Consider the following 24250-nt stretch of genomic DNA (forward strand, 5'->3'; position numbering starts at 1 on the left):
AAACTAGCAATAGTCAGCAATTTAGTTTCGATCAGGTACGTCTGGACCCCTCAATCTGCACGTGCCAAATTTTCCTGAGGTCAGCCTCGGTCCAGATCTGTGCCTGTCGTTTTCTGTATAGGTTCAACCGGTTCAACCGGAGACGCGAATGTACCCTAGGTCTAATGGGATGTAAGGGAGACTACTCCTACTAGAATCGAGACTATAAACAATACTATTCTTATTCATACATTAATATAAGCAAAACTCTATAGTTTTGGGAATTTCATCACATTCCGTATAGTTGTCGTGTGAGAGGATTAATGAAGACACCCCCTCCCCATGATTTGTTCTCCGTGCCTTCTGCTTTGGGGACAACGTAGTCTCGCTCAATCAGACTCTTGTTATCTGCACAAGCTACGAGCAGACAGTGATCAAGCGTCTGGTTGAACGAGACTAGGACCATCGAAGAAATCAAAATCGATCTGCTATCGACTTGGCCACCGCGGCCCATTGGTGGAGGGCTAGTTGTAGCAGAATGGCAGACGCCTTAACCACTTGGCCACCGCGGCCCATTGGTGGAGGGCTAGTAGTAGCAGAATGGCAGACGCCTTAACCACTTGGCCACCGCGGCCCAGGGGTGGAGGGCTTAATTAGAAGTAGCAGAATGGCAGACGCCTTAAACACTTGGCCAACGCGGCCCATTGGTGGAGGGCTTGTAGTAGCAGAATGGCAGACGACTTAACCACTTCGCCACCGCGGCCAGTGGTGGAGGGCTAGTAGAAGCAGAATGGCAGACGCCTTAAACACTTGGCCAACGCGGCCCATTGGTGGAGGGCCAGTAGTAGAAGAATGGCAGACGCCTTAACCACTCGGCCACCGCGGCCCAGTGGTGGAGGGATTAATTAGTAGTAGCAGAATGGCAGACGCCTTAACCACTTCGCCACCGCGGCCCAGTGGTGGAGGGCTAGTAGTTGTAATAACTTGTTCTATAAATGTTGTAAAAGAAGTATAGTTTATTCTGCAGATCAAGACAACTTTAACCTATTTTATTCCCATGTCACAAAGTGGTACGCCTCACAGGGGTTCTATTTTTAGAAACTGATACGAGAAGGCAGTTTAGGAACGCCACATTCCCGGACCGTCATTGTAACGTCTGTTTCCAGATTCATAGACAGAATAATCAAACACTTGTAATTGTGTAAAAGCAGAGAGAAAATGCACGGCCAGACCGGGATCATCCTCGATATCCAGGAGTTTCGCTCAATTTCGCTCTCTGCACCCCTGGAATATGTCTTAGCAAAATTGAAGGCTCAGTGTGTACCACCTTGTTGATGAGACTGTACATCAAAAGAATCTCGCGGTCGCGTAACGGTAAAAAAAATGAAAGGCTTTGACAGGACATACATGTATCAACGTAGCGATTGGTCAGTTTTTTCTTACCTGAGACCAATCAAACCAACTGGATATCGAGGATGCGGCCTTGGATAAGTATCACTTTGTCACTTACTTTTTTAGCAGAAATATTTGCAGCAAAACAAGTAATCACAATAATCTTTTTTTTTTGGTTCTACATTAATATTGATGTAAATTGGAAATATTAGGCCAAGCAGATTAACGTAGACAAACGTTAGATGAAGCTGGTCCAACTTTCTCAAGCCAATGTAAAAGATGTGCATTGCTTAGGTTGCCTTACAAGCGTCAGATGTAGGGAATTTTCCTTTAGATCAGCAGTAGAGCATCGGGCTGGAGAGCCGAGGGTCGCGGTCTCGAGCCCCAGCGGCAGCGACGGCACTATCTGTATCACTACTTATTCCTTGTCCTACTACACCAATATAGGGACTTCCAACTCCCAACGAATAACAAACATCATGTTTTCATTTATTAATTCACACAAAATAATCCTGTTATATGAGTTCCATCATGAAGAGGTTTCATAAAACAAATTTAAAAGCGACCTAAGTAATGAATAATCATCTATTGACGAAAATAGAATTTCCCATTTATTGTCACTGGCATACGATCTCCAAGGAAACAGTCTAGCGGAAACACCAACAAAATATGAACAGATTAAACAACCTACCTTAGCATGCCTTTCTGGTACGAAACGAGCTCAATATGGTCTAGATCCTCCTGATAAACTCATTCAACCTTGACGGAATATCCATTACAAAATCAATGTCAGGAATCAATCACTGTCATCTGCACGCTTTCAGATATCGGTGCGTTCGAAAGAGAAACAGTCTTGAGTAAGCCATGACAACGGGATGTGGGACGGGTTCCGTCGATTGTTAATTGTACATACTCAGTAGGCCTAGGCGTAAATTGTACGCTGTGTATTAGTACATCGTATTATCCGAAAGACTGTCCGACTCTATTTGATTTCAAACTGAAGAAAATAACTCAACTTGATATAACGGTTATCACTGACTAAGTTACGGTCATGGTCAAAACTTGAACTGTTAGGACTTGTCAAAACTTCGATGTTTTGATGTCTCACAACCATCTTTAATGTTTATTGTAACTGCTGAGGTATGTTTCACCAAAACTTCGAGTATCACTAACATCATCTAGGCTAACAAGCTCCCTCCCTCTCCAATATTTAAATATTTTGGTTGTGTTGCATGGAGAAAATTCCATAAAAGCTGTCGATTTAAAACGAAGTCGAAAATAGCAGAAAACTGAATAAATTTCTACTTTCTTCTGTTGTTATTTTTTAGGAGAACAAGAACATCTGTAAATACAGACTTCTATGGCTAATAGTGTAACTCACATAATGATAAAGGTCGCTTCGTCGCCATCATGTTACTGTTACGAAGGAACATTCAAACGTTACTTTGCCACGAAGAGATGCTAATAAGCGTCCTTATGTCCAACCACCTCTATACAAAAATGCAAAGGAACGAAAAAATGAAAATGAAAATGTGTGGAACAAATACCTTCAACTTAACGCTATTATAAAAAGACACCGTGTAAGCGTTAAACAATTATTTCGTAATATGGAAATATCGTGTCCTCGGAAGTTTGTGGATGGTAAATTTAATCTACAAAATGTATATGTGATTCCTGTGACTCTGGTAAAATTCAAACTTCTTTGAACTGATTTTTTTGTCTCGGGGAATTTCTTTTAACTCAATCGGCGTCAGAAAAAAACCAACAGACGTTCCGGGTGAGATATTAAAATATCAAATACCACGGCTACATACCTTCCGCGTTTACTTTCATATGGCCTAAGTTGTGCATGTTTCATATAATGACTGTGGTTTCCGGTTACATAATTTCTATTCTGTATCTCCATATGATCTTACCTGTTCGCTTACCTGTGGTCACGTGCGTTTACACACCCTGACATACCCTATACGCTACGTTCCATATGAAACATTTTTGAAAGGATCCTTGTATTTGCTTGTCTAGGTCTCTGTCTCCACGCTCCGTGCTAGGTCTACCCCAAAGTGAGAAAGGTCTGCTTGAAAGTTGGTTTGAGCACGAAATCCATGCTTGCGCATGAGAACGGTTTCGTGAATACGGGCCCTGGAGTCCGATCCGGACGAAATACTATTCAGTTACAGGTCTCGTTAGTTCCTGTATGGATTCTCCTTGTTATACCTTTTGAATTTATGTCTTGGTTTTTTTGTAATTTCTTAAGGATACCGTTGAATCCTCTATCTAGTGAATTTATACATGCCGGGTATCTGGGTACAATGAACTTGAGCAGGCGTCAAATTTATCAAGTGTGTAAGAGTGGGTGAAAGTGTTTGGCTTGTACAGTGATAGAGATGATAGGAACCCTTGTCAAGAGAGCCTTAAGTCAGGTCACTTATAATAGCCGAACAGGAAACGGAACCCCGAGATAGGAAGATAGTGTGTTATACACGTAAACTCCTAGTACATAGTATACATGTACTTCTATTGTCGTCAGCAGTGTATTGTCCGTTTATAGGCTATTTCATTGAAAGAAGGAAGCACACATGTCCACTATTGGTTTACAGAATTGTTCAGCGTTGTCAGAATGGTTTAATATCTAACAAAATGACTACAATAGCGTCTGCTAATTTCTCCAGAAAATTAAGAATGACTTGAACGACCCATAAAATTTCTTAAAACATTACGACTCGTACGAAACTTAGTATCAGACGTGTAGTGTACGAAACTTAGGATAAGATATCTACAGTACGAAACTTAGAATCAAACATATAGAGTACGAAAATTAGGATTAGATATCTAGAGTTAGAGACTTAGTATCAGACATCTAGAATACAAATCTTGGGATCAGATATCAAGAGTACGAAATTTAGGATCAGACATTTAGAGTACGAAATTTTGGATTAGATAACTAGAGTACAAAACTAAGGATCAGATATCTCCGGTACGAAATTTAGGATAAGACGTCTAGTAAACGAAAATTAAAAATAGATATATTGAATACAAAACTTGGGATTAGATATCTAGAGTTCGAATTTTAGAATCAGACATTTAGAGTACGAAATTTAGGATTCGATATCTAGAGTACAAAACTTACGATCAGACATCTAGATTACGAAACTTATGATCAGACATCTAGAGTTCGAAGCTTAGAATCAGATATCTAGAATACGAAACTAAGGATCAGATATCTAGAATACGAAACTAAGGATCAGATATCTAGATTATGAAACTTGGGATCAGATATCTTGAGTACTAAGCTTAGGATCAGACGTCTAATATACGAAATTTAGATTCAGATATTTAGAGTACGAAACTTAGGATCAGATATATCTAGATAACGAATCTTAGGATCAGATGTCTAGAGTACGAAACTTAGGATCAGACGTCTAATGTACGAAGCTTAGGATCAGACGTACGTCTAGAGTACAAAACTTAGGTTAAGATATCTAGATGATAAAAACCACGAAGAGTAGGGGGGATAAAGAGAGATGGGGGAGAAGGGGGAAGAGAGGGGGGTTCAGTATATAACGTAATTAAGTGTGTGATATTTTGAGATTGTGTTTGCTGTTCATCACTACCCGTGCTTTGGTTGTTTGTTAACTGTTGTATTCCTTCTATGTATAGTTCCACAAATCTGAATCGGGAGAGACTAGAAACATGACTGTTACACAAGTAATAGCATATGACCAGCAATTTGTATAATAAAAATACCGAGAACGCGCTATAATTATAGAGAGAGAACGCATTATAACTATAGAGAGAGAACGCGCTATAACTATAGAGAGAGAACGCGCTATAACTAGAGAGAGAGAACGCGCTATAACTATAGAGAGAGAACGCGCTATAACTAGAGAGAGAGAACGCGCTATAACTAGAGAGAGAGAACGCGCTATAACTAGAGAGAGAGAACGCGCTATAACTAGAGAGAGAGAACGCGCTATAACTAGAGAGAGAGAACGCGCTATAACTAGAGAGAGAGAACGCGCTATAACTAGAGAGAGAGAACGCGCTATAACTAGAGAGAGAGAACGCGCTATAACTAGAGAGAGAGAACGCGCTATAACTAGAGAGAGAGAACGCGCTATAACTAGAGAGAGAGAACGCGCTATAACTAGAGAGAGAGAACGCGCTATAACTAGAGAGAGAGCGCGCTATAACTATAGAGAGAGAACGCGCGCTATAACTATAGAGAGAGAACGCGCTATAACTATAGAGAGAGAACGCACTAAAACTATAATTACAAGCTATCTTAGAAATAATAAAAATATACAGCATTTGATATAGCGCCCTATCAAGCTAACATTAGGTACTCTAAACTGCTTTACAGTACATATATATACAATTAATACAATTAGCAATTATATACAATTAATACATATACATTGTGTAATACAAGTTCAGAGGAACTTACTACTAGTCATATGACACATGCCTAATATCTCCTATGTGTGTGTGCTTGCGTGTTTGCTGGAGATGTAATGTGTACTGTTTGTAGTGGGGCCGTGCTTCCAACGGCATCATTTATAGTGTCACCTCACTAGATTGCTATGTACAGCACACCGCAACATCCACCTCAGACCAATATATTCTCCACCTGGGTTGTTGGAGTTGTGTGGGCAGGAGAAAAAACACTTGAAATCTCTGAATATCCATCATCGTCTATAATGATTATTTTTCATTGATTAAGGAAGACATAGCTCAAGAAATACAATCAGGGAAATAATTTACCTATTATGACATGTAGATCATGTAAATTTATCGCACCCGTCCTGTGATTACCATTATTACCAGCCTTATCGAGTGCAGTTGAAAATATTATGGCAAAATTGCCGTATATCGAACGCTATCCTGTGTCAAAACTGAATTTACTATCGTATTTCTAGGTATTGTTTACACTTGTCATCAAAGTAAACGTAATTAAATGAACACAAACACGTGAAAAACACAAAATCCAGCCCACGTGACGTATCGGAATGCATTAATTTCAACAATGTATTAACCCCCTATACTTCTGTTTACTTCCGAAAATAGCAATGGAAAGTTACGTACACATATGTTGTATTATGTACACGTGGCTGCGGGAACCGTAGCTTCTAGGCCCGATCTTTTTATTATTCTTTTTTTTATTGTTATAGGACCATAAAAACACTTTCGGGCCTAGAAGCTAGCTCGGTCCCGGCAGATAATGTACACGCTGTACGTTCACCACGCGCACGAGGACGACTATCAATATCGAGTGGTCACTTCAGACTCCAAAGTGGAGGGTTTTAAAACATTTTAAAAAAATAGAAAATAGAAAAGAAAAATCTAAAAGAAATAGTGGAGGCATTATCATATATATCAAGAAAGCCCTATCAAAAGGGATATCATACTTAAAAAATGGTTCCTGCTCAAGTAACAGGGTGTGGATAAAACTTGATAAGATATATTTTGGAAGAAATAAAGATATCTACCTTTGTCTGAAAATGTCTGGCCTAAAACAAATTGTTCAAAATAGCATGTCAAATAGCATGTCAAACGAGTCCCGGGTAGATAGTCGTCAACTAAACATCTGTATAAAAAACCTCGACGAGTCAAAAGGAGAAAGTGGTGAACACGCGGACATTTGATCTACGATGGCTTACATCTGGCTGACATACAAGTCATCCGCGCTCAAAGGAAACCGTCAAAAGGAAAATACCCGGGCATTGTCATCGCCTCCTTAGACACTGGTGAAAATAAACGAAAAATAATGAAGGCAAAAAATCAACTGAGAAAAAATCGAAAGTACGAGGATGTGTACATAGATAATGACAAAACAAAAGCAGAATTAGAAACAGAACGTTCTTTGAGCACCGTGTTGAAGGAGCTTGGTAAGGAAAATGATTTTCGTGTTTCTGGTCACCGTATAGTCAGACGAGAGCGCGTACACACACGTACGTTCACTGACAATGCAAGTCGACACACACACAGGCCGTCTCGTGAAAAGGAAAATCGCCAGCGGGCTTATAGGTCAGACCGTAGTACTACGGCATACCGAAGAAGGTCAGGGTCGCGCGACACCTACCGGTCTGACCAATCAGCAAGGAGAATCTCCTCGAACCGTGGGAACTATCAGTCACGTGAGGCTAATCGCTCAAACGAATGGTCCTCTACTGATAGGCAACCTAACAACAACAACAACAGAGAAGCGAATGACATGCGTGTTAGGGACATGCACTCTAGTACTCGCGGACATAACACATACATGTACAGTGACGCGGTACGGAGTATTCCAAGGTTACATACGCGTGACGACAATGACATTGGGCATGTCAACAGGTCACGTGATAATGCCTCATACAATACAAGGTATCGGGGACAAGGCACACATGCATACGACTCGCGTGACAGATTTGACACACGCCGACATTTCAGCAACAACTAGGCCTATCGAAGATAGGAAGTACAGGAATCCCCGGAGGCCCACATCGGTTTCCTCAATGTGGGAGGCTGGGCGTTAAGGCAGGATGCCAGAGGTACCCAAAACTCTATTTTAAGGGAAACAATTGTAAACTATGATAATTTCGATATATTCAGCTGTGCTGAAACTTTTTGGAGAGAAAACAACCATTTTAATATTGAAGGTTTTAAATGTATATTTAGTAATAGAAAAATCAGTACTAACGCTAGACGAGGCTCTGGAGGTCTTTGTGTATTTATAAGAAATTCATTTTACCATAAATATAAATGTGTTATACTGGATGATTCGTGCGAAGACTCGCTGTGGCTAAAATTTAATAATGATAAAGAAGTATTTGTTTTATGTATATGCTACCTACCGCCCAAAGGATTCAACAAGAGCTTCAGATGCAGAGTCTTTTTTCAGTAATTTACTTGAAAACGTCTTTACGTATCAAAAGTTAGGAAATATTTACATAGTAGGCGATTTTAATGCTATTAAATGTAACCTTAAGAAGGGACCTCGAGAAGCCCTCGCCGGCAGAGCTCTCCGCAACCGCTTGGAGCCAATCGATTTCTCAATTACTTTTAGCCTGTTATTCCTTTTTTTAAACTGATAAATATATATATATATATATATTAAAGTTACATCGTATGATTGCAGTGGTGCAGAGCGACCTGTCTTCGCTGGTAGGGCTCTCCCCAACCCTAAGGTAGCGCACTTTGAGTCACTGCAACCTACATGTTAATAATAATAAGAAGGGGAGTCTCACAATAATCTAATGTCGATATTGATCCCTATTACAAGTGGGGTTTTTATGTTAAACAAACTATTTTAAGTTCTAGGAAACAGCCAACTGCAAGTATTTTATATGTACCAATGGAATTGATTTATATTTTGTACAAGTATTTTATATGTATTAATGAACATAAATGTAATTGTGATATGTGACACTTAAATAAACAAATTGAACTTGAACTTGAACTCTATATATGTGCCGTTTATGTGCCACCTGTTTCATCCCCTTACTATGAAGATGATTTTTCGGAGATTGAGAACGAAATATCAAATTATAACGTGGTCGGTGAAGTCATTCTTGCGGGCGATTTTAATTCAAGAACTGGATGTTTACATGATTTTCAAGAAAATGATGATGTATATCGGCACATATATCACCATTGCTGCATGCCCATGTATACTATTGACCGTGACACGAAAAATAGAAACTCTCTAGATAAGATCACCAATGTACAAGGTCGTCAATGACTAGATTTATGTGTCTCTACAAGACTAAGGATCTTAAATGGTAGATTCTTAGGTGATCTACTTGGAAATTTCACTTGTATAAAACATAATGGATGTAGTGTGGTAGATTATGTCTTGACAAGTGAAAGTCTGCTTTCCTCAGTTGACTATTTTATTGTGCAGGAGCCAACATACTTATCCGATGATGTGCAAACAGTTACTATACTAGCATGTAAAATATCTGATAGCTATGTGAAATCGGTCGAGAATGTGGAAACTAACAACATAAAGTGTTGGTTTTTTTTATCATATTTTATTTTTGATTGTTCACATGTAAGTATACAGTGGAGTACATGACAATTATTACATTGTATTTCATATTGTTTCGCATACTAATGAATACTTCTTTTTCATTTTGTTCCTTTTTCCTGTACAATAACAACTGCTTGCGTTCTTATTTTTAGGTAGTAAATAATTCTAGATATGATTAACATCGATATTAAGAATGAGCAAAATATGAATTTAAATTCAATTAATCAATCATAAAGTTGTATCATTGGCAAAAAGACTCCAATAATAAGTTAATTAACGTGTTGGAAGACAATACTATAAAAAATGACATACTAGAACTCCAAACCATGAACATTCCCCCTAGTTCTGTAGGGATTGAGAACGCCACGTCGCTTATTACAAGCATGTATGATAAAATACAAGATAAATGTACGTATCTTATAGAAAGAAAGGGATATAGACCAAAACGAATTAAAAAGGCACTTTGGACAGATTAAGAATTCTTTGACCTTCGGAAAACTGTCAAAAATCTGGGAACTAGATTGAAACAATCAAAATATGATTCTCAACTAAGACTGAAGTTTCTATATTTTGCTAAACTACTTAAAAAAATGAAAAGACGGAAAAAGAAAACATTAAAGCAAACTTTATGGAACAAAATTGATGAAATCCCGAATAACGACTCGAAGGAACTGTGGCATGTGTTAAAATCACTTAAACCAAAGAGCATGGATGATCTTGAAGATCCTCCGAATTGGCAAGAGTTCGTTACACATTTTAAAAACTTGGGAAACCAAAATGTGTGCAATGATACAACATTCAAAAAAGGAATTGAACTGAAACTAAGTCAATTAAAACAGCAACTTCAGCACAATAATATAACAAATGGTGCTATAACTATAAGAGAAATAAAAGAAGTTATTAAACTACTACGGACTGGCAAATCAGTTGGCCCAGATTATATCAGCAATGAAATTATTAAATATTCTTTAAATGTAATGTTACCACTTTTAGCAAATTATTTTAACGCTATCATGAAAACGGGTTGCTACCCAAGTTCTTGGAATAAATCTTTTTTACTCCCTCTTTAAAAGTCAGGAGAATCCGATTTGCTAAACAACTATCGAGGCATTTCCCTCCAAAGTAGCTTGGCGAAAGTATTAAACGGCATTTTAAATAGAAGACTTACTACTTTTATGCAACAAACAATTAGTCCAGATCAATTCGGTTTTCGAAGACATAGTAGAACAACTGATACTCTTTTTGTTCTAAAAACCTTACTGACTAAATATGAACAATCCAAAAATAAAGTGTAAGCCTGTTTCGTTGATTTTAACAAAGCATTTGATAGTGTATGGAGAGACGGTTTAATGTATAAACTTGCTCAAAATAATGTGGGGGGAAACTTGTTTAATGTAGTAAATGACGTGTATACTAAAACCCAATCCTCGTTAAAATTTAAAAAATTTACCACTGAATATTTTGATATCGTTAGGGGTGTTAAACAAGGCGATAGTTTAAGTCCTACGCTGTTTAACATGTACATAAACGACTTGTCAAATATACTAAGTAACAATCCGCTAAAATTGGGAGATATCAATGTCGGTAGCTTATCATTTGCAGATGATTTACTGATTTTATCAGAATCCCCTGAGGGTCTTCAGAAATCTCTAAATGACCTTGAAAAGTATTGCACTAAATGGCAGCTCTCAGCTTATACTAATAAAACTAAAGCAATGACTTTTCAATCTAGACGCGGTGTCCAAACAACTAGCAAGAAAGTAAACCCGTTTTTATTTAATAATAAGGAAATTGAACAAGTTGCCGAATATAAATACTTAGGCACAACGCTTTGTAACAACGGTAAATTCACGTTAGCAGTTAAAGAACTTTGTGCAAAAAGTAAGAAAGTTCTATTTGCAATTAGGCAATATCTAAATAAAATAGCTGATATGCCAATTTGGCTATGGAAGAAGTTATATAATTCCTTAATAAGACCAATATTAACATACAACTCTGAAATATGGTATGCAGACCACTATCAAAAGATTGTAAATGCAAGCAAAAGAGCAGATTTAAACCATACATCTTCAGACATTTTCTCTACTTGATAAAACACCTATTGAACAAATCAACCTCAAATTCTGCAAAATGGCGTTGGGAGTTGGAAAATACGCTGTTAATGTTCCATCGAGGGCAGAACTGGGTCAGTATACCATGGACTGTTTTGTGAATACTCAAGCATTGTGCTATTTGGCAAGGATTACAGAAAATGATATAAATGTACTTGTAAAGGAGTCGTTAAAAGTAAATAAACAACTCCACGAAAATGGGATATGTAGATGGTTTACATATGTTTCCCAAATAAAAAAGAATAATAATATTAACTATGACTTTCATCACGACCCATTCTTTGCAAAAAAGAAAAGGAAAATGAAACTATTGTTTAAAAAGTCGATACATGCTAAATTTGAGTCTTACTTTTTTGAAAAAAGCATAGTTTGGACGAAAATAGTAAGTTATTTCTATACAGTAAAATTAAAAAAAAAGTATGCAGAGGAACACTACCTATCGTTACCCAACTTTGAATATAGAAAATTGATGGCAAAGCTGAGACTAAGCAACCACAATTTAGAAATTGAGGCTGGTAGATCTAAAAAGATTCCTCGACAATCCCGACTATGTTAATTCTGCAATACTGTAGAAGATGAAGTACATTTTATATTTAAATGCAAAATAAATTTAAATATCAGGACTTCGTTTCTCCAAAAAAATAAAATTAACCCATTATTGCCTGATCTACAAAATTTAATATTATTATTGTCACCTAATGACCCACAGCTTTTGCAGGAAATAAGCCTCTTTATTAAAAAGTCATTTGAACTGAGGAAGGCAGGCTTGCAGAATGCATAAGTATGTAGTTTTTGCTGTCCATTATATAGTATCAATTTTTGTTTGATGTTTGCAGCGCGATCCTTGTAAATTGGATGTAAAAATGCAATAAAGTTGATTGATTGATTGGTAATGACATTGCCCTCAACATAGGTGATTGAGTCAATTACACTTGGAACTGTTAATATAATGCTGTAGTTAAAGTGATAACTAACTTCACTGTTCACAGTTCGCAGGCAAGAGGTAGGTTATGAATACAGTTTACATGATGCGAGGTCAGGTCGTGTAGAGTAATTACGGGACAGCCCCAAAGAGATCCTAGGTCAGGTTGATCTGTTCCCCGTCCGGAAAAATCATCGACAGTGTCGTCATCGTCACTGCTCCACAGCTGTTTGGCGCCCACCCACACGCTAGTCAATCGCTCACCTAAATAATGTAAACAACGAAATAATGAGATGTTAGTCAAAGCTTAATGACGTCATAACATTTATCAAAGATTTCAAATACTTATATTTACACATGCCCATCCCATTTTCCATTAACTATGTGGAAAGTCAGCCTACTGTTACTGAACAGTAACTGCAGTCTTCATTATCTGGTCACATGATCACGGTTTCCTTGACGTCAGTGTTATCAACCACTCCCATCGTTACAGCGACGTCATCAATTTGTACGATAGCTACTACCTTGTAGTTGTCGTTTGGTTCATACAAGTCGCATTTTGACGGGTTTCGCAGACAATGAAGACATCCAGAATAGGAAGGTTAATTCTTACCTTTGAATTAGAATGTTCTGCACATGTAAAGGCAAAGCTTTAAAAGAGCGAAGCTTTTGTTGATCTCTGATATTTACTTGATTTAGAATGAGATAATACTGCTTTCAGAATGAGGCAAGATAAAATTCATTTAAAGTCGGCTAGTAGAGGGATAACAATAAAACATAAACTCTAATGATATTAAGACCGACATAACAATAGGGCAGATCGGGGCAAATTCGAACTTGCCATGGTATCATTGGCCGAAACTGTCCGGGCCCAAATTGATATTTCAATAAATTCTTATCGTACAGCAATATGGTAGTGAGTGCTTGGCTTGGCTTTTATGTATATGTGTTACACGTTTGACCGTAAAAAAATAGCAATTCCGTTTACAGAAAGTTCGCATAACTAAAAGCGAGATCATCATATCGTTCTACCCTCTCAAACGTAATTTTCTCCTGTTTAGTAATTTTAAATTAGAGTTTTCCTCGCCATGTTTTCGTGTGAATGCCCAGCCAACTAGCCAACTAAACTGCTATGATCTTTAAAGTTGTAAATATTAGCTAAAAACAAAAATATCAGGGGTGGCCGAACTTGTCCCGGTTTCCAGTATGTAATTTTACGCGGGTTTTCTCTGGATACTCCGGCTTCTTCCCACATTAAGAATTAAATCCTCTGCGTGCTTCCGTCAGGTCACAAAAAGAATGATTGAAATAAGTTGTGGAAAAACTGTTTTGTAATTGCTATAGAAAAAAGTGCATATTATATATTTGACGATAAGTCTATAAAAGTAAATGTATAGAGATGTTAGTTAAAAAAATGAAATTAAAAAAGAAAACATTGTAATACTATGATGTAACTGAGATTGTCGTTATATTGATATTTAGAATTCCTGTTCTATCCTGAAACACCGGATTGAATTTCAAATTTTGTAACTGTCACTGATGTTTGCCAGGTAATGATGCCAAATAAAATCAAACAGTTTATGTCTTTATAACTAGTTATAAATCGGCATGCGTTGTGAAAAAGTGATACGTTGCTGAAAAATGGCGTTGAACTCAGGTTCGTTGTCTGGACAATTATTGTTGATTTCGACATAAATGAATTATCCATTGTTTCTTTTATGAGTGTTGATGCTTACATACATTATGAAAAAACTATAAACGCTTTCAAAAATGTTAATTATTTGGTTCATATACACAACAAATCGAAATCAAAAGCTGATGAAATTTTAGACGATGAAAAATAAATGTTCACGTTGACTTATTGGTTTAATGCGGCTCTTTTTAAAAATATCCCCCGGTAATTTTTTTTACAGAACATGGTTGATGACAAAAAGGATCTTCAGAAAACATCCGCGTTTTTACGTTTTGTGCCTGTGGCAAAAACTGAAATTAAAAAGTCATGAAGCATCGACAAAGAGATAAATGCAACGCCTATCAGTTCCAAGATTTCCCGGTTATTTTTCATCCTTCCGGAAATAACCGATGAAGGCCGATGGAGTGTGACGTGCTTGTGACGTCATAGTAAGATAATCTCTGCACGACGTCTCATGCCTGCTAGTATCAAAATTTATGTAATAGATTTTTTCACTCAGAATGCATATTAGTTTTTACTTAAATGAATAAGTAATAAAACATGGTTGTTGTTTTCACTATATGAAGATGTTCATGTATGGGTTGAAACACAATTGTCTTTGCTTCAAGGATACACTTCCTGTTTCCCCACTGGACGTCTACTTCCGGACGAATTTTGTTAAAGGTAAGGTGTAGAAATGGGAAGCAACTCTGTTTACGGACACATGTGTTACCATTAAGGAGGCTCCCCTTTTCGCAATTAGCCAGCAGAATTCAATGAAAGTTTCACATAATGGTTATGTCACTATGTAGAGATGATTTTATGAAATCTAAGCATTCCGATAAACTGGGGATTTTTTTGTAAAAAATACCGAAAAATCGATTTGTTGTCAAATTCAACACTTTCACATTTTTTGAGTGTGTGGCGTTGTTCAAAACTATTGCAACAATAAAATAATGAAAAAAAACATTGCTAATCAACCCTACAAATATTTGATTTATCATAAAATATCTACAACATGTTACGAAAATACGACAAGAAAAACATGTGTATTACGAAGGGTGGAAAGTCCTTAAAGAGCTTCGCTCGGACGCCTTCGGCGCCCGAGAGCCACGCTCTTATTACTATGTTTTACGGCACGGCCGTAAGTGAGGGCGGAGCCATGTTGTACTGTAAACTTTCAAGCACTGAGTGATGTGTTAAATTACTAAATCAGAACTACATGTATAGCTATACAGTGTATATTACAGTTAAGTTTCCTTTCTTGATTTCTTTTTGGCTGACAAGATGTTTGATATCTTGAAGTTTTCCGCCTAGGCGTATGATGACATGACATTAATGTGAGAATGCGAAAGGTTCATTAGACTATATAAGTATTTAAAATTGCACCTCTTGAATCCATTGCAAAAATCAAGTGCAGCATATTCTACAAAGACATTGAAATAAAACATATTAGGATGGATATTGTTAATCATGTATAATAGCATAGTTATCTGATATCCACGAAAAGATATACATATATATATATATATATATATATCTTTACGAATTACTTCAAACTTTACTTCAATGATTTATAAATATTGTATCCAGAGAGAATTTATGAATAGTATTTTACAATTTTTGTGTTTTTTATGTGCAAAAATTAATTTGTTCAATGCTATAAAAACTGGATTTATATGAAGTTTCTATTAAAAATAAGAAGAATATGCGAAATCACAATTTTTGTCATTTTTCAATAACCATCATTGCAGCCAAGAGAGTCAATAGATCTATATATCATATATATATTATGGATGAATACATTTGTTTCAGACACTTACTGACTATATGCTTTATATGTCTCTGCTTTATGTATAGTTTTAGCAATAGAGAAAATGCATTGTTCCCTCAATTAGAAATTGAATCAGTTCAGCACATCAAACTCTATCGATTTTTTTGTTAAATCGTGCAGATTTGTAAAACAGCAGATTTTCTTTTATGAATAAAAAATAGCTGTGAGATAGTAATCAAAAATGAAAATGTTACAGTATGGATTCAATTTTTTTTCTTCTATTTTTTTTTCGTGCAAAATATCAATTAAAACATTCTTATGAAAATACTTGTATGGTTTTTTTATCCTATCATTTTGCGTCACTGTGATAAACTCACTTTTTGTTGACAACCAGCACGTTGTTTTGTTGATATTCCGTTTTCTAAATATTGAGATATTGAGGAAGGAAACTTGTAACATGATTTTCACACAGAGATACTGAAGTCGAAAACATGTAGCATGTGCTTCAAACAGTGATACTGAAGTCATAAACTGGTAACATTTTCTTCAAACAGAGAAACTGAAGTCGAAAACTTGTGATATTTGTTCAAACAGAGATATTGAAGAAGGAAACTTGTAGCATATGCTTCAAACAAAGGTACTGAAGTCGTAAACCTGCAACATGAGCATCCAACAGAGATACTGAAGTCGTAAACCTGTAGCATGAGCTTCAAACAGAGATTCTGAAGTCGTAAACCTGTAACATGAGCTTCAAACAGAGATACTGAAGTCGTAAACTGGTAACATTTGCTTCAAACAGTGATACTGAAGTCGGAAACTTGTAATATTTGCTTCAAACAGAGATACTGAAGTTGGAAATATGTACATGTACTTTCTACGGAGATAATGATGTAGAGGAATCTATTCAGGGGGAGACATGAAAGTAGAGATACGTTTTAATAAATTAAAAACTATTTGAATGAATAGGAGAGGTATTCCAATCCAAAATGTGTATACTTAAAAGCGTTGCTCGTTTTCACTAATGTGGGGTCGTCGGCAGGGGAAGGGGCTTCATCGTAACCTTTCTTTTATGGCGGAATTCACGTATAATTAGACTATAGTATAGGGGTTAGCGTCCTATTAACAGCTAAGTTCATTTAAGGACGTGCCTCTATGTGTGTAGTGTATCGTGTCTGCATGTGTGTATACAGGAGACAGTGTGTGTTGTTGTCCTTGCCTCCTTGTGATAGCGCGGATCTGATGCCGACTTTATAGAGCTATCTCACTTAAATACAATGTCGAAAGCACCCAGCACAGCATTCCAACCGGTCACATTATCCTGAAAAAGGCCTGTTTCCCGAAACGCTGAAGGTTTAGCAGAGGATAGTAAATCTATTTTCTCTTGGACAATGTTTCATACATTGCTTGCGGAAAAGGAATGTTATATCTCTATTTTCGTCACTTACCCGAATTATTTTGCATCAGACCTAGAATGAAGTCCTGGACCTGCTTGCTCGCCAACGTCACCAGGTTTGCCCCAGCCAGCTGACATGTAGTCTGTCGATTAAATTAGAGCACAATTACTTGTTAATACATGTAGTATAATGAAGTTGTATTTTGATAAGCTTCCTGATTTATAGTCAAGAGTTTAGGGAATCGAATCCTGTTATTTTGGGATGGGGTTACTAAACAAAAACGAAAATGAAATTACTTCTTCAGCTTCAGCATAGAATCAGTTTACGTAAAATCAGTTGACTATTCATTGAGTGCCGAATGGGTATAGGTTTCGTACTCTTTAATTTCGCATATATATTGGTACAGGTCTTAATTTTACCAGCAAATACCTTCCGATAGAAGGGGGCTGAAAATAGATTCGATTGTATGTAAAAACAACATCCATTTCGGCCTTTATTGTGAAGGTTTTTGCACAATGTGACAGGTATAACCAAGTATATACATGAATTCTAGTGTGAATTACCTGTGAGTCGTTCCATGTCTGTCTAGAACTGTTAACATAATAGCATACACCCTCAAAAACATGTACATCTGGTGCAGGATCTATCTTTTCTGAAATCAAGACAGTGAGTTTTACAATGTACTCGTATCAATTTGGTGGAGAAAAACACGCACATACACACACAAGAAAACACCAACGTGAAAAAAATCCGACAAATATGAACAAAGAAAAGGAAAGATTTACGAGGAGACCCTTTAAAGGCACAAAGGGTAAGCGTATTCTGTTCCTGTACATCTAGTTCGATTGCATGTAATTCCATGTCGTCGTGGTGAGAACAGGGGCATTGAAACCCAAACAACACGGCACAATAATGAACATAATCACAGACATAGACCTTCATATCACACAAACAAACAGCATATTTCTGTAACGCACCAAGGTTTTAGGTTTTGGGCGTTGCGTTCCGTTTAATTACCTGACCGGGGATCCCTAAAATTATACCGGCCGCTACCGGAAATGATCGAGAGGGCTTCTGGTATACAGCACTTTGGCTCCCGATATCAGACAGGGAAGGCGTGTATCGTCTAGCTAAGTAATCCAATGAATTAAGTATTCTACGTCGCCCAACCTTCCAAAATTCGGGGTTGGGAACTTTTATTGAGCATCCATTGCTAGGTTTTGAGTAGTATTTTTGCACTCCGGCGTTAATTTAGTAGTGAAAACTCGAGGTAAATTGTGATATATTTTTCGGGAGACATGCCGGTTTTCATACCGTTTGGAGGAGAGATGTTTGTTGATAGCACGTATAGGTAGTGGCTGAACATTCTCCGCCCTTTCTGTTTTGGGACTTTTAGTAGGCTCCTCTAGCTCACGTGAAGGAATGTTGCAAAAATAGGAGGGTTAACGGGTTAGCTATTGAGCGGAAGTGATAGCCGTTTGTTCTCCACCACGTGTCATCGTTATCTCGTGGAGAGCTTTATAATTCGTTCCAATGTATCTAACTAGGTTGTAGAGTGCGTACAAATTATAGGCCGTGCCACTTCACTTTTTATTTCACCGAATTTTGGTGTAAATTCGGAAATTCCACTTGCCGCCACGTGCGTTGTTCAGTTTGATAAATCTATATCTGTCTAAGTTGTTTCTGTCACCAATCTCCGTTTCCTCTCTATTATTTCACACTTCATTTAAAATCCATGGAATCTGCAAGCGAAAGCATCAGTCGAACCCGAGTGAGTAGGTAACGTTCGTTACATTTCTCTCATCATCGATACTCAGGAGTTGCGCGCACTTTCGCTCTCTGGGGTATCGATGATGTGTTTCCCTATGAGATCGTATTGACGACCCTTAAACTTGTCCATAGTTTTCATCAATTTTCATCTTTGGAAACCAAACCCAAGCTTGTATTTGTTTAGCATGTACAATAATTTACGTAGAACATGCCCATCATGACGCCATGCGATGGCGTTATATTTTCGTCTCCGTATTGGGTATTTTAAACAATACCCAACCATGCATGTGGCCTCAGGATTTAGATAACCGAAACAAAGTAGACCTCTTTCGCAATTTCTTAATCCTTCCCTGTTTATAGTGATTTACTGCTCACATGTACATCTGTTCACACCTGCTAAACCGAGTCGTCTTCATCCTCAATTTCCAGGGGTTACGCTCACTTTCGCTCTCTGCACCCCCATCCTCGATATCCAGGGGTTACGCTCACTTTCGCTCTCTGCACCCCCATCCTCGGTATCCAGGGGTTTCGCTCACTTTCGCTCTCTACACCCCTGGAATATGTCGGAGCAAACTTAAAGGCTCAGTGTGCGCCACTTTCTTGATGAAACAAGAAGACTAGCTCGATCCTCTGATGTACATCAAAAGAATTCCGGGGTCACGTGACGGTAACAATTGACAGGCTCTGAAGTCGGGCGTCTCTCCTTTGTAGGTATCGGCCTAGCGATTGGTCAGGTTTTTTTTTACCTGAGACCAATCGAACAGCTATGTTCGTGTCTTCAATTTTGCTATGACATATTGAAAGTGAGCGTAACCTCTGGTGTCGAGAATGAGTCGTCTTATAAATGGGACAGGCCCCAGCCAAATAAAATGTGTTATCTTTAAGAATGTTCTTTAGTATATTTATATTATGTGTGATCTGTCCTAAAACATTACTTGAAATAGTACAATATCAAAAACTCACTACTTGATTTGAAGCAGTGGGAAATCTTATTCTTGTATTCTAAAACATTCGAGATGAAGTAATTATTACTTGATTATGTAGTATATGTACCAGTAGTGAAATGTATTCAATTTGAGTTAATCAAACCGTATATAACGTACGTACAGAATATATATAACGGTAGAACTGTATGAAAGTTATCAACGATTGTGATATAATTACATAAATGTAAAATATGTGTCTATATGTGTGTATTTATATTGTGAGATACTTCAGTCAACAAAGGACTTGAGATAAGCATACACATATCAATTTCATAGAGACAGCTTCTCAAGTACATTGGCGTCGTGACAGAAGTACGATATTGAATGCATTGTCACTATGACTCAGAGCTTCAACATCATGACAACCCCACAACACTACTGATGAAATATATCAAAGAATAAATGATATACTTACTAAAACGGGTGGTGCAGTTATCCTTTTGTTGTCTTATCTTTTGTGACAGAACCCATTCCTCCAAAGCGTCCACGCGATTGGTCAGGGACTGGACTTCTGACCGATGGCTGGAGTACCGGTGGTCAGTGGAGGATTCGCTTGAGCAGAGTTGCTTCACGAGTGGCCTAAAGACAATATCGAAAATGATAAATGATTAACAACATAACAACACATAAAAAGGGTATGCGATAGAGAAATTACTTCTAACAGAAAATGGTCTCGTGGGCAATCAGCTTTGACATATCCAATTTTAGGCGTTTTACTAAAAAAAGAAGTTATTCCAAGAATGGCATATTCAATCCTTAGTGGTACCCTGTATATTGAAATTAGCCAGTTTATTACAATTTAATATACTTTGAGCCACATTGTCTTATAAAATTAGTATTAATATGACAAAATTGTTCATAGAATCTTCACTCGAAGCTGGTATCCTGAACTAAGTTAAATGTTCAACGATGAGAAAACGGCAATATTATATCTATGTCTGATTTATAAATGACACTACTGGGAGTGCGCAAAAAATAGAAACATCACCAAGGTTTCAAGCTTTGTCTTAACTAACAGAATCTCCCAGCAGTTGGAGGCAGCATGTATGATAGACTGGCTATCATGTCTGTATGTTTATCACTTATTTCTCTATCTAGACATTGACTTGAGCAAGTCTTAACGCTAATCAAAGAGCCTGATGGTCAGTGTACATACATGTTACAGAAAGAAAAGCGGTCATCCTCGTCAGTGAAATATACTATGAGAAAAGGTGAATACACCGATAGCTTTTTGATTGGTTTATGGTAACTGACCAAGCGCTAGGCTGATTACCGTCCGTTGACGATTACAGAGGAGCGACAGCTGACTTTAAAGCCGGTCAATTTTACCGTTACGCTCCCGCGCAATATTTTTGATATACTTCAAAAGATCAAACTAGTGTACTAGTATAACCCACAAGATGCCGGATATCCAGCTGGCTTCCTTTATTAGTTGTTCTCTGTTTGCTATCCTATTCAATAATATGGACTTGGTGTTTGACATCATCTGTGATTGCCGACTTATTGATATTGGCTGGTGACAGGTTGTTTACATTGTAGTTGAAATACCGCACATAAACAGTTAGCGGGTCGTGTTTTATGGAAATATGCACGCTCTACATTTACAAACCTAAAGAAATTGCTTCAAAAATCCCCTTTCATAAGTCCATGCGTGCAACAAAATTTAAATAGCCAATCCTGAATACAGTAACGTGCCTTAAGTCTTTAACGTTTCGTCATTTCCTTATTGGATTCTTTGTTTTTTAGTAAAAAAAATGTTGAAATTCAGCACAAAGCCAGCAAATCATCTAGCGCTTCTTTTGATAATGCATTAATATAATTTTCCGTTTAAAAAATGTTATCAATGATGGGTTGCTTGGCAAAAACATTTCTACGGCAAATTTAACATTGTGTCTACGGGAATGACGTCAAAGTAAACTTTAATCTGGATGACAAATGACATCTCAACAACAAAGCCACGGATAACAATAGAATATTTTCCGGAGAAAAATTGACATAGAAACCAATTATAAAACGACGTAACGTGGGAGACTTATGGCAGGTCACACTATATACCAAAGATTCCAACAGGTTCCGCTCGGCCAAGGGGCTGCGGTGGCCGAGTGGATAGGGCGTCTGACATTCTGCTACCACTAACCCTCCACCCTTGGGTCGCGGGTTTGAGGCCAACATGGGGCAGTCGCCAGGTGCTGGTTGCAGGTCGGTGGTTTTTCTCCGGAAATTTCCGGCTTTACTCCACCACCCAAACCTAGCACATCCTTAAATGACCATAGCTGTTAATAGGACGTAAAACACCTACAAACCGCTGAATTCCACTGCGCGTTATCGCAAGAGGCGACTAATGTGGGATCCATATTTATGCAGAATCGGGCGTTTCTTCTGTATCTTCTGCTTAAAGCACACTAAAGAAGCCTAATTAGACCTGCTATCCTTATGGCAATACTTGGGATCTATCTATAAGTTTTTCTCACCTCCCTACCTGATATGTCGACGGTGTCTCCCTATAGGCACCCAAATGACTCACATTGACGACTGGCCGTTAAATAGTACAAAAACAAAAACAAAACCCTAGGCATCCGTCTTCATAGGAACTTATGACTTCCGAAGAAGTTAAACAACATGCAAAGAAAAAATGTACGTTTTGTGAACTAGAAATAAATTGCAAATAACTGCATGAGATAATTTAAAGTATCACCTGATGTTCTCCAGTATACTCTGTTCCAAGAGAGCGGCCTCTAACCTCGCCCGGCGATCAGACGGAAGTTGCTGTCCGTGTAATACTCTCCAGAACGAGACGACAAATACGAAGGCGAATATTGAATGAAACATTTCCACGTAGAATGCTGCGTGCGTGCTAGCACAGTATCTTAAAGCTCGATACCTGGTGGACAATCAAACTTTAGAGTTTAGTCCGTTACGAGGTATAACTATACGTGAAATAGTATTGTGTGTACAAGGAAGAAATTGTGAAGTGGTATAACACAGCGCATCCTGTCCCTCACTTTCCTCGCCCCCCAACCTGCGTAACGACGCATATCTGTTAATGTGTAAGTATGGACTCGGAAGTACACGGCACGTCACCCTGGAAGTCAGCACACTTCATTTTGATGATCAACAACTTGTGATTCATAAACGTATCTGTCCGCCGCTTCGTTAATTGTGTAGAAGGAGAGGGAAAATGCACGGCTAACCGGGATTCGAACCCGGGACCCTCCAAACTCTAGACGGACGCTCTAACCTATTGAGCTACCTGGCCGCCGGCGACCCAGTCCACAGGGACCTGAGAATTTGCTTCAGCTACTTTGTATAATTGGATCTAAACTAAGGTGTTCAGGGCAATATTACTCGTTTTAGGGGTTTAGATCAATTTTCGGTAAAAATGCCACCCTTATGATGATATTATATGAGTATAATCTCATCACTAGGGGTGGCATTTTTATCAACTGAAAGTTAACCTGAATCCCTAAAACGTGTAAAATTACTCTTAACACCTTATTTAATATCCAAATATAGCTGTAACCAATTATCAGGTCCCTGTGACCCATTCCAGTTCCGCTATAATTGTTTTATGCAATAAACATTTCCAGTTTTCCTTTTTTCGTTGTCGTTATATACTCCATCATAATGCACACACATATGCTGGTTGTTTCATAAAGTACAGCGCGATTTATAGAATGAAAGGGTTTTATGGTGTATAAATTTAGACATTATATTTAAATTTATGGAGATTCCAAAACGGATGTTGATCAATTATCTTGTTAATTCAATGGTGTTATTACCATTATTTCCATTATACTCATTCATTTCTTACACACATATATATATATTAATATTTAATTTAGTTCTATTGAATTTAAGTAATTGTTTATTTCTATACTCTAGGAATTTATTACTTACGGTTCTAACTGTTTTCAGTATAATTGTCTGTTAATTGACCATTTACACATTAATTTACCTCTCAATATATGTTTCTGCTGGGTTTTTTTCGAATTTAAAAATTCAGTTTGAGAATATATATATACATATGTATGGGTCAAAGAAGTAATATAGACGGTAAAATCCCATATAACACTGGATCCTAATGGAGGTATGTCCGTAGGATACGAATTACTTAAAATATTATATGGGGCAAAGAAGTAATTCCAAAAGTGTGGACAAGTTTCGGTTGTTAAATTTTCGGAGCGATCCGCTCCTTTTCATTGTGTCTTGAAAAAGGACTGTTGGAATTACTTCTTTGCC

At 37.5% G+C, this 24250-nt stretch overlaps 1 protein-coding gene across 1 annotated transcript; it reads right to left on the reverse strand.

The window, feature by feature from the left end:
• Positions 1 to 8637: 8637 nt before the first annotated feature.
• On the reverse strand, positions 8638 to 23051 carry LOC110464277 (CD209 antigen-like). Its single transcript, XM_021519408.1, has 5 exons — positions 22707 to 23051; positions 20427 to 20590; positions 17819 to 17907; positions 17307 to 17397; positions 8638 to 12679 (listed from the first exon to the last, which is right to left on the reverse strand). Exons 1-5 carry the CDS (start codon positions 22838 to 22840, stop codon positions 12477 to 12479), a joined length of 681 nt encoding a protein of 226 aa, XP_021375083.1. The 5' UTR covers positions 22841 to 23051; the 3' UTR covers positions 8638 to 12476.
• Positions 23052 to 24250: the final 1199 nt, after the last annotated feature.

The sequence above is a fragment of the Mizuhopecten yessoensis genome, unplaced genomic scaffold (assembly GCF_002113885.1).
Source record: "Mizuhopecten yessoensis strain PY_sf001 unplaced genomic scaffold, ASM211388v2 scaffold10979, whole genome shotgun sequence".
NCBI lineage: Eukaryota > Metazoa > Mollusca > Bivalvia > Pectinida > Pectinidae > Mizuhopecten > Mizuhopecten yessoensis.

What these genes read in the sequence shown, in the direction of transcription:
- LOC110464277 (XM_021519408.1), bottom strand. Translation starts at nt 22,840, where the DNA reads ATGTTTCATTCAATATTCGCCTTCGTATTTGTCGTCTCGTTCTGGAGA. An exon ending in AGTATACTGGAGAACATCAG is followed by an intron (nt 20,591 to 22,706) that starts GTGATACTTTAA and finishes TATTGTCTTTAG; the next exon opens with GCCACTCGTGAAGCAACTCT. An exon ending in AGACATGGAACGACTCACAG is followed by an intron (nt 17,398 to 17,818) that starts GTAATTCACACT and finishes TTTAATCGACAG; the next exon opens with ACTACATGTCAGCTGGCTGG.